At 38.2% G+C, this 10,551-nt stretch overlaps 1 protein-coding gene across 1 annotated transcript in view; it reads left to right on the top strand.

Annotated features, from left to right (window-relative positions):
• Positions 1-8,425, top strand: part of MYRFL (myelin regulatory factor like) — a 38,604-nt gene extending 30,179 nt beyond the window's left edge. The window contains exons 20-25 of the mRNA XM_027893297.1: positions 1,858-1,932; positions 4,633-4,720; positions 4,897-4,971; positions 5,900-6,008; positions 8,063-8,137; positions 8,231-8,425. Of these exons, the coding sequence (XP_027749098.1) occupies positions 1,858-1,932; positions 4,633-4,720; positions 4,897-4,971; positions 5,900-6,008; positions 8,063-8,137; positions 8,231-8,317 (509 nt within the window). The 3' untranslated portion in view covers positions 8,318-8,425. The remainder of the gene's footprint in view (positions 1-1,857; positions 1,933-4,632; positions 4,721-4,896; positions 4,972-5,899; positions 6,009-8,062; positions 8,138-8,230) is intronic.
• The last annotated feature ends 2,126 nt before the right edge of the window (positions 8,426-10,551 follow it).

Here is a 10,551-nt window from a genome sequence, read left to right on the forward strand (position 1 = left end):
AAAAACCCAAGTCAAAATAAAGTTCTATACTGGTTACTGACTCAGTTTATATAGTTGAAATCTTAGTGAAGTAAATCTGTCTTTATCCTGATTTTTGTTCAACATTCTGCTGCCCGCTTAAATGCTTCCTTCCATCATCTGCAAAAAAATGACAGTTTTAAGTGTTTAGTAATTCAGAGTATTTAATAAATATTCCCACCAACACTTGCATGGCTGAAATATTTTTATCTAGAGGGAGCAATCTTTTACCTTTACTAGGGATATAGCTTTTCCTACAGAGTAGTTCTCTGTTAATGAAAGTGCAAAATGACAGCGTTTAATGCATTGCTAGCATATCTAGACTATTAAGAGAAATCAGAAGAAAAATGGGGGAGGAATGAGAGAATGAACAGGCTTTTCCCAGATCTACCTCAAGATTGACTGTACATGTAAAAGTGGTTGTTCAGTAGCTATTTTTCCAACTGTGTGGAACAGTATAATGAAATGGGACAGCAGACAACTACTAAATGCAGCAGTAACCACCAAAACTGGCAGAACTAGTAGATCCATATGATGAGCTGGTAAATAGAAAATGGATTCAAGGAATAACTGGCACCAGTATGACAGATTTATAACAAGACACAAAACAGCTTAAAATCCCAAACATGATTTTGTATTACATCGGTTCTGGGCCCTTGGATTCCAGTTGTTAATATTTTTCCATGCTTTTGGTCAGCTATAGCATGAGAAAAGTCTGGATTTTCTTATTTCCCAGTACTGAAATGGAAACCAAATCTGGCATGAATAAGAAAACAGTAAGGCCAATCCAGCTATCTTGTTTCGGTCTCAGTAATAATGCATTTTGATCCTTCCTTCTGTAAAATAAACTTTTATATAATGAAACAGTCATTTCTGTTCTAAACAGCCATTGTGCAATCAGAATGTTTCTTTTGGAAAACATGAGAATGGAGTATTTTGGTATTTGAGAAATGGTTTTTGACGAAACATGTTAGTTTAGGCAAGATCAACATTTCCCAGTGCCATGTTATTGGTTACATGTCTCTGAACAGATTCCTGACTGGCAGTTTGATTAAAAGCATAGGAATAGCATTAAAGCATTTCCATGGGCTTGAAGGGCATTTTGCTTTCCCCAGGTTGTACTTTGTGATGATTATTCAAAAGACCTTTAAAGCTCACTTTTGTAGAGAAGTTTTGAGAAAATTAATAGAATAACAATTAAAAAAAAAATCATCAGCTTATATTACCCGGACTAGTTTAATGTTTGAAGTTACAGAGATGACATCAATGAATGTGGTGATTGTGTTGTCAGAGCTGTTTATCAGTTTATTTAATTTGTTTAGGCGTGTTCTCTCTGAAGTACTGGGTCAGTTCTCAGTCTCTTAACATCTCTTTCAAAAACCTTAGTTGTTCTACCAATTGTTTTACCAGTTCATGTTTGCATGCCAGATGCCTGTTATTACTAATGCAATTTTCTTATTAATAAGAAAGATGTGGCTTTATGATCACATTTGTGCTGAAGTACCTGACTGCACGTTGACTTTCACTTTGTCTCTCTGTTATAAAAATTGGTGATGTTCTGTGTGTGTGATGAAATCTTTTCTATTAGGCTATGTTTTGGAAATGTTTTAGGTATCTTGTAGATTTCAAAAGCTCATTTCTTGTTATCTGCAAACTTGTTTTGACTGTGTATATCTTCTGAATAGGAGGGCTTGGTATTTTAAAGATTTTTCTTATGGTTATGCATGCCTTTATCCAAGAGATAATTAACAAAACATCTTCTAGTGTTGTATTCGTACTTTGCTGTTACAACTATGCAAGGCTAATTCGGGAGATGCTTGTACATACATCCTTTCACAGGAAACAAAAATGACATACTACCTAAAAGAGATCCAGTCAAAAAACCCAGCAGAAGACCTGATCTTGGAAATGACTGTAAGTCCTATATTTAAAGTAAATACGGTAAAAATGTATACTTGTATAACTTTCAAGAACTACTTTTAGGCCTGAAATTCTGCTTCTGGAATTTAGAGGAGCTTTATTTATAACTGATCATTATAGAGAATTAGCACTTGGGAATCTATTCCCTGTGAGCCACAGGAAACCTGTGATTCACTGTAATTTTCAGTTTATTCTTACATTTTCATTTGGTTTTTATAGACATTGAGACTAACCTCTCTAGGGGGTAGGCTTGGCTTCAGACACAATAAAATGACAAGTGAAATTTCTTTGACAGGGGCTAAAAAGTTACAAATTACAACTGTGCTAACCCTTTAACAGCAAAATGCTTAAGGATATGAGTGTGATATTTGTGTGCATGAAATGCATGACACAGTGTAAAGGAAGTGTTTGGGGTTTGGATCATCTCACCTAAGGGATTAAAGTGTCAGCTGCTGAAAGGGCCTGCCTCTGCCTTAGGATCCTGACACTCCCTTCCTCAGAGGAGATGAAGTTCCTAGACACAAGACTTTTGGCTTCATTTCAGGCTCCTCTTTTAGTGACTCTGCACTGCTGTCAGTGCCAGTCTGGGCTGAAAATATTGATTCTTTTATGTAAAAATGAGTATCTGCTAATTACATATGTTATAACAGCGTGCTCTGGCATTCGTTCAGTATGATGAGGGCTATGCCTTATGTCTTTTCTATTTGTGTGGATCCTCTATTTTAAGGATTGGGATTTTTAATAAATATTTGATTAAAGATTAGGGAATATTTGGATAAGAAAACATCTATACTCTAGCATGCACTTAAAGCAGGTTGCTACCCAGGGCCACGTGAGGAATAGAACACAAGTTCTGCTTGTTGCCTGGGTGTGTCCCAGTGGGATGATCTGGGAAAAATAATTCCCCTTCTGATTTTTTTTTTACATGGGTACACACCTCAGAAAAAGTCCTCCGAGGCATCACTATAATACATGTTGTAATGGGATGGTGTGTCATAGGGGAACATTATTCTGTGCTAGTTCTTTGAGATGAACGTGTTCAATTTCCCTTTGTCACTTAAGCTTATGTGTGGATATTTGCATGCTGGAAGTTCGGTATATAATACCACACAAATGTTTTATAATCAGAGAATAGGCCAGCCTATAATCATCAAGTTTGTCTGCAAAGTAGGGAATGATGGCTGTAGAACAGAGGGCAGAAACACAAAAGCAGTGTGTAATGTGAAAAGCAGGCTTGGCCCTGCCAAACCTGGTCCTTGTGTTTTCTGCACCACATTGCAAGACTTGGTGAAGGGTCTGGAGAGGAAGACTTACAAGGAGCAGCCGAGGTCACTTTGTTTGTTCAGCCTAGAGAAGAGGATCCTGAGGGGAGACCTCCTAGTGGTCTACAGCTTCCTCATGCCAGGAAGTGAAGGGGCAGGCACTGATCTCTTTGCTCTGGTGACCAGAATAGAACTTATGGGAATAGCATGAAGCTGTGTCAGGAGAGGTTTAGGCTGGATACTAGGAAAAGGTTCTTCACCCAGAGGGTGCCACCAGGGCACTGGAACAGGCTCCCCAGAGAAGTGGTCATGACACCAAGGCTGACAGAGTTCAAGAAGACTTTGGACAGCACTCACAGACAACACATGGTGCCCTGTGCAGGGCTTAGAGTTGGACTCTGTGATTCTTGTGGGTCCATTCCTGCTCAGGATTTTCTATAATTCTGTGATTTAAAATACCAGCAGCTTGATGCTATAGGCAACAGTTGGAGTGCAGCAATCTGCTGATAACTCCCACACTCCCTCCACACCTGGGCCTTCCCCAAACCGTTGGCATGTTAGCCTAGTTCCACTCAAAGGGATAAAACCTGTTCAGCCCCTTCTGTTTAAGGGCCCTCTGAAGTTCAGACTGAAATGGGCTGGTTGAGGAATCTGAGATGCTGCATGTTTAACTATGGACCTTCACCGATGGGATGCCATAGATGTATTCAGAAGAAATAAGCCCTTCAGGATGCAGCTCAGTGCAGCGATTCCTAGGCCAGGTGTGAAAGCAGAAGCTGTGCTCCTGTGTTAGCAAGAACATTGATTCTTGCTGCCTAACCCTCTGCAGGGCTAATCTACCTTGGCGAAAAACAGTGTCATTGTGGCTATACTCTGCACCTATATGTAGAATATTACAAAACTCTTGCAAAAACAAAAGTTCTTGCAAGTTCAAGGCAATATTTTGTGAAGCAATTATAATATTCATTAAAGTTGGGTAATCTTCTTGCACATAGGAGTAGAAACAAGTTTTTTTGCCTTCCATATTATTTCTCTCAACAAAGATAATGTTTTTCAAAGTAATGATTACTTTCACGAGCATAGGTTCTAGTACATTAAAATGAATATTGACACATTTGTGTTCTACTTGGGCTGCCATCAAAATTGCCTTCAATATCTGCCCAAAAGAAAATGGTACAATCTTAGGTTCCCAGGATATTTGTCCTTGCAAACTGAAGAAGGATCTTATCTCCCCTATAATGACAGAATGAAGGTAATCAATCGGAGGCTTTTAAGTGAGCTCTAATTTAGACCTTCAGCAAGTCCTGTAGTGGCAATCAAGAGGGTGGATGCTACTGTGTTAACTGCAGTTTTATTATGCTCCTATCTAAGATTTCTTGAAACTGCTTATTGAAATAATCAAGAATAAACCATTATTGTTAATAATTTTTAGGGATTGATACAACAATCAGTTCCATACAGATTTTGGAAACTCAGCAAAGCATTGACAATCGCTATTGCAGTAAAAATCTCCAGTGCAGGTAGGTAAATTGTTTTATTACGCTATGGTGGAATAAAATACCATTAATGTGGCATGGTTACTTTGCTGGCTCCTGCTCACAGTTGCTTAGTCTAGCATGCAAGAATCTTTGCTACCTTTTTGTACTGTTTTCTGTTTAAATGCAAATCCTAAGTGTATTAATGCAACTTTTTTTAGCTCCGGAAATTACAGCTTTGTTATTCCTGTTAACAAATACACACCCATGGATGTAGAAATCTCACTGGAAATAAAGTAAGTACAATTAAAGAGAACACACACAAAAAGCAACATTCGTTCCTTATTTGATAGAAATTCTTACCTGATGTCTGTTGTGACACAAATTTGTCTTTTCAGAGGAGTGGGATAAATCTATGCACAACTGAGTTCGTAATGTAGATGTTTGAGTAGATCCCTTGCTGTAGCATAGGCCCAATACCATTCTCAGCCCAATGACAATTTCACCCATTGTTACAGATATTAAAATCCAGAAGTCTTTCCTAAGTTTTTTCCTAATAATCATTTGAGCAGACACGTATGCATATATTGTGGCCTTTGGCCTAGGGATTTGATTTTTTTAGTGTAGAGAAATATTATTAGGCACATACATAAACACCTCCAGAGTGCCAAGCCCTGTAAATGGGGATTCTTGTGTAGGAACTTGTGGTAACATATAAAATTGTGACTTACAGCAGAAATAAGTAGCAGACTTAATCATCTCAGCAGGTATTTTCTCCTCAAAAGCCTACTTCCACTGGATTCTCCCAGAAGTAACAAGTCCTTTCTTTCGGAGTTCTCTGAGAAAAGCCAGTGGTAGCCAGAACAGCCGCCAAGCAGTCTCCTTGATGACGCTTCCTTCATGACTTCTGTCTCTCTAAGAAATGGCTTGTCCAGTCTTTTGATCTTGAATGTTATCCTTGCAAACATCTGCCTTTTTCAGATAAGAGGAAATATAACAGTACTCCTAAGTGTCTGCTTTTTTTCTACAGCTGGTGAAGATTTGTCTTTTAAATTTATGCCATTATAAACTGATAGTACAGCTCTCCCATATAGGGATTAATACATCATACTCAAAGTTTCACTGAGTATAAATATATTTTGAATATTGGTTTGTGGTTTGGGGGAAACTGATTTTATTTTTAATAAAATAATTTTTATCCTTATTTTTCTCTGTTTCTTGAAGCACCACAGAGCCATTAATTATATTTCTCTGCAAAGTCACATTTGGAAATTATTGCTCCCATTATTCTTCAAGCCAAAACACTAGGAAGGATTTCCTAGAAACCACACAGGTATGATTTCTGCAGCAATACTCTGGCTGGTGGGGATCATTGCTATAAAATTAATGGCTGCAAAATTCTGGTCTTGGCTAAGGTAGTAGCTATCTAGTGGAACTTAGAGTCTGCCAGTCATAGCTGGCTCTGGCATGGCCATAATGACATGAAATCTTTTTGTCAGAGTAATTTTTCTGCTGACTTTTATAAAAATCTATCCAGCATTTTTCTGGAAGGACAGTTTTGAGTCTCCTTCAGCCTAAGTGACCACCATAACTTGTTATAACTCCGGAGATATTAAAAAAATGGGAATAGCATCACTCAGGACTTTGAGAGACAGAGTCCTCCAAACTCTCATCTGATTTAGGTTTCTGTTATTATCTTATGGGTAATGAAAATCCCACTTTTAAAGTCTTCAATTTACTGGAAACAATGGTAGTATTCCCCTCTATTTCTGTGTGAACAGGAGTTTACCAATAAATCCCTCTAGGGAAAACTCTTCATTTTAAAAGCAAGAGTTGTTTACGTGTTATTCTCTGGATTGTTTCAATGGGAATAAGGGCTGTTAAAACGTGTTAGCTTTTACCAGTAAAAAAAAAAAAAAAAAATGTAGTGACCAGCTCTTGCAAACTTTTGAGCATCTCCAGTAAATTGATGAAGGCTTTAAACTCTCTTCAAATTCCCTGGAAATATAAGACTCTTTCAAGGTCCCCGTTTGTCAGTGTTTGCTTGGAAATGTTTATTCTGGCTAAAACAGTAGGAAAGGCATAAGCAAGGATAATTTAAGTTCTGAACACATTGTAAGAGAAACATCCCTGAATTTGGAAGTAATTTCTGAATCTTTGTTAGATTTCTGCTCTGTTGCCATACATAATATATTCTTATTTGGTTTTAAATGTTTTTTTGGTGCTTTGTCAAATTACAGCAGTTGAGATACCTCCAATCTTAAGCTGGCTTTCTGATCAGCTTTGCAAATACCCTTGCAAAAAGTTACAGGCTTCTCTGAAACTGCAGCAAAGCCATCAGAAAACCAAAATTTTCCAAGTTTTGACCAAGTTTGCTGTAATTCCAACTGCAATTAAGTCAGACATAGAGGGTTTTGCCATGCATTAATGTCCTTGAAGCTTAGTGACAAAACTGGTCAAAGAGATTTCTTGTGTCAACCTGAAAGCCACTTCAAAAGACTAAAGCTAACCAACCTCCAGCAGTTGGTGCATTCAGATTTGGTGTGACTCAGACTAAAAATGCTGCCTAGTTGAAGAGCTTTCTTTCAAGAGGGTTTTTGTAGGGATTGGAAGGCTTATTCCCTACCAAAAGGCAGGACAACAATAATTTGGACTCAGCAGTCTTATGTAAGTTTTATCATGTGAACATATCTTCAGCAGAGAGGATGTGTCAGAAAGTGAAGGGAGGAGAGAAAGATGAAGCAGTTGAGACACTAGAAACTGATGAAATAGAAGTTACCATGGATCATTACATTAAGGAGAGCTGAGGATTGAATTTTGTTTTATTCGGTGTATCATAAACATTTCAGATACAAAATATATTGTTTAATTTGTACATGGCAGAACCTTGTAATGCATAATAGCATGAAACCTTGCCTGTATCTGTTTTTGAAATACTGAGTGAAGACACTACTCATATCTTTAGAATTTATAGAGGACCTTTCCTTTTCTGAAGACTACTAAAGTTTCTATTCCAATATCAGCAGAACTGCCATTTTCTGCTATTACAGCTTGAAGCTCTCAGGCCACCTGGCAAATCGGGAACAATCCCTATTTATTTTGGAATTAGCTTAGAAAACAAATGAGAGAGTTCAGTTATTTAGAGCCAGCTGAGTGTCAGTGGGAGTCAAATACCTGTCAGTTCCTGTGCAGAGCTGCTCAGAGCAAACCCACATTTGCAGGGTTTGAAGTCAGCACTTGCTCTTTAAGTAACCCGACTATAGCTACCAAGGCTTGTTAACGTAATTACTTTGCACTGCATTTGTCGATGAAATGTTTCCAGAGCCTAACCTTCTCTCTAGTTTCACAGGAAATAAGGTTATCTAATCTCTCTTATTTACCTTCTAGGGGCGTCAGCATATTTGGACTCTCCCTGTAGCTAAGTTTTATGACAGCGCGTACTATTTCCGTGTCGCTGTACCGGTAAGACTTTTCAAATGGCAACACAGCAAAAGACCAATAGCATTTGAACAGAAAGAATATCTTATACGAATCTCCTTCATTCTTCTTCTGCAGGGTTTTGCTGGCTGCTCGACAGATCCTTATTTTGCTGGAATATTTTTTACTGATTACTACTTCTACTTTTATCGGCAGTGTAACTGAAATGTTTCCAAACGTTCTGTTCTTTGGGGAGAAGATGAGGAAACTCTTGATGTGAAAAAGAGACTTGTGAATGACCCTGGATATTTTTTTAAACCTCTTGCTGAGTTGTATGGCATTTTCTTGTTTCTTTCACTTTTAAATAATAATAATAATAAAAAAAAATAGTAAAATAAAGTGTTTGGCAACAACCACAACTCTGCATTTCCAGTGTCTAAAAGGATACGAGGCAATGGAGTACATGATGTATAAATAAAATAATCCTGTTGATCACAGTGAAGTTATATGATATTGTACATGTAGCAGACATATAGCTCACAAGAACAAATGGGTAGGAGTTCTGCTCAACTGGAATACACTCCAGTTGTCACAAGATGGGAAGATGATAAAATGCTGGTTGCAGTCAGGAGACTGCTTCTGTCCTACAGGCATATGCCTTCTTTTAGTAGCTGTCCTTTTATATATATATATATAAATCTATTTCTTTTTCACTAACAAAACCAAAACCAAACAGAACTCTAAAAGAGAAACGTAACACTGTGCAAGTGCCCTCGAAATAAGTGTTGTAAGTTAGGGAACAACAGGTCAATTCACTGGTCTGTGTGTTCCTATTTCAGAAAGCAGACCCATCATTACTGTCACAGTTGTGTGATTTAACGATGCTACTGCTGTTTGAGTGAGGTATGTTTCAGCTGTTTCAGCTGCATTTTTTTCCCTCTGAAACTGCACAGCAGGAATGAACTATTTACTCTTAAATTCAGGGGTTTTTTTCCTTGTTGTTTGTGATTTGTGTTAGTGTGATCAGAGAAATTTTGAGAAGAATAATGTCTTGTCTGCAGAGTTTTCTGAGTTGCATATGGATATATGCTTGCATGGGAAAAAACTTCCTGTTTATATTTAGGAAACACATTTGTAAGGAAAAGCTATTTGAATTAAATTTCACATTGGTTGCTCAAAAGGAAATCAGATGTAATCATGGCTGGGCTTCGCGAACGAAGATTTGAGAGGGGCTCTACCCACGCTTGCTACAAGCACGCTGATGGCTAAAAAGGCCAATGCGAGATAGACAAGTCCGGTTGCAGAAGGCACAGCAGAAAGACTCTCCAGGTGATATCGACAAGACGTGATTCTTTCTGCGTTGTCTTTTCTCCTCGAGAGTGATCCTGCGTGCGTTCTCAAAAGCAGCAGCAGCGTTATAGATGGTGTGTCTCCAGGCCTCCCGATTGGAGGCCAGAGTAGACCAATGGTTGTGGTCAATATTGCCAAGGCTGAGGGACTGTTTCAGGCAGTCCTTGTATCTCCTCTTCGGGCCTCCTCTCTTGCGGCAGCCAGTGGCAAGTTCCCCATAAAGCACGATCTTGGGGAGGCGATGATCCTGCATCCTGGAGACGTGCCCTGCCCAGCGCAGCTGAGTTCTCAGCAGCATGGCCTCAATGCTTGGGACTGCTGCCTGTTCAAGGACAGACGTGTTGGTCACATATCAAGTACAGTATAAATAGTGTTGTGGGGTATGTTTAGATCAATCATTTTGTATAGATTAGAGAAAGTAAATATAATGGAGAGACTGTAGACTTTTAAAGATTTATAATGTAAAAGTTACATTTGAACAACTGTTTTTTGAATGAAATTATTTAGCAGTGAAAGGGAAACATTAGGAAGAAAAATTCATGTCTAAAAAAGTCTTTGTAAACACCAATGTGTCTTATTTGTATATTTATTGCCTGACAGTATGATGGGAGAGTTTAATTTGTTTTTGTGCCTGCCTTTGGCATTTCTTTTGTCACTATTTTGGGATTTCCTTTAAGGAAATCCTTCTCACTGATTTTTTTTTTTTTTTTTTTAGAGGTATGTGCTTCAGTAATTGCGATGTCTGGCTTTTTTTTCCTTAAATGGCTCACTAGTTTGATCTTAAACACATGAGATTTGTGTGTGTTTTTTGGTTTTACTTTTTTTTCCTTGGAGGTCTTTATGGGGTAAACCACATGTTCTGTAATATCCCAGAGACTAACTGGACTTGGAAATCTGGATCCAAAATCACCAAAAGTTTGTGCCTTTAGGTTTTTTGTGGTCCATTCTTGTCAGAAGAGTCAACTGCTCACAGGTGATAATGCGTGTGCCTTTTGAAAAAAATTGTACCTTTTTAGATCCACCTCGTTTTCATCACTGTTCTGGGTTGTAATACTCTTCCCAGTGGCACAGAGCACTGCACCAGGAGAATATAAGCTCCAAGTGCTTCC

The sequence above is a fragment of the Empidonax traillii genome, unplaced genomic scaffold (assembly GCF_003031625.1).
Source record: "Empidonax traillii isolate 1590-97213 ecotype Southwest subspecies unplaced genomic scaffold, ASM303162v1 scaffold385:size1130455, whole genome shotgun sequence".
Taxonomy (NCBI): Eukaryota; Metazoa; Chordata; class Aves; order Passeriformes; family Tyrannidae; genus Empidonax; species Empidonax traillii.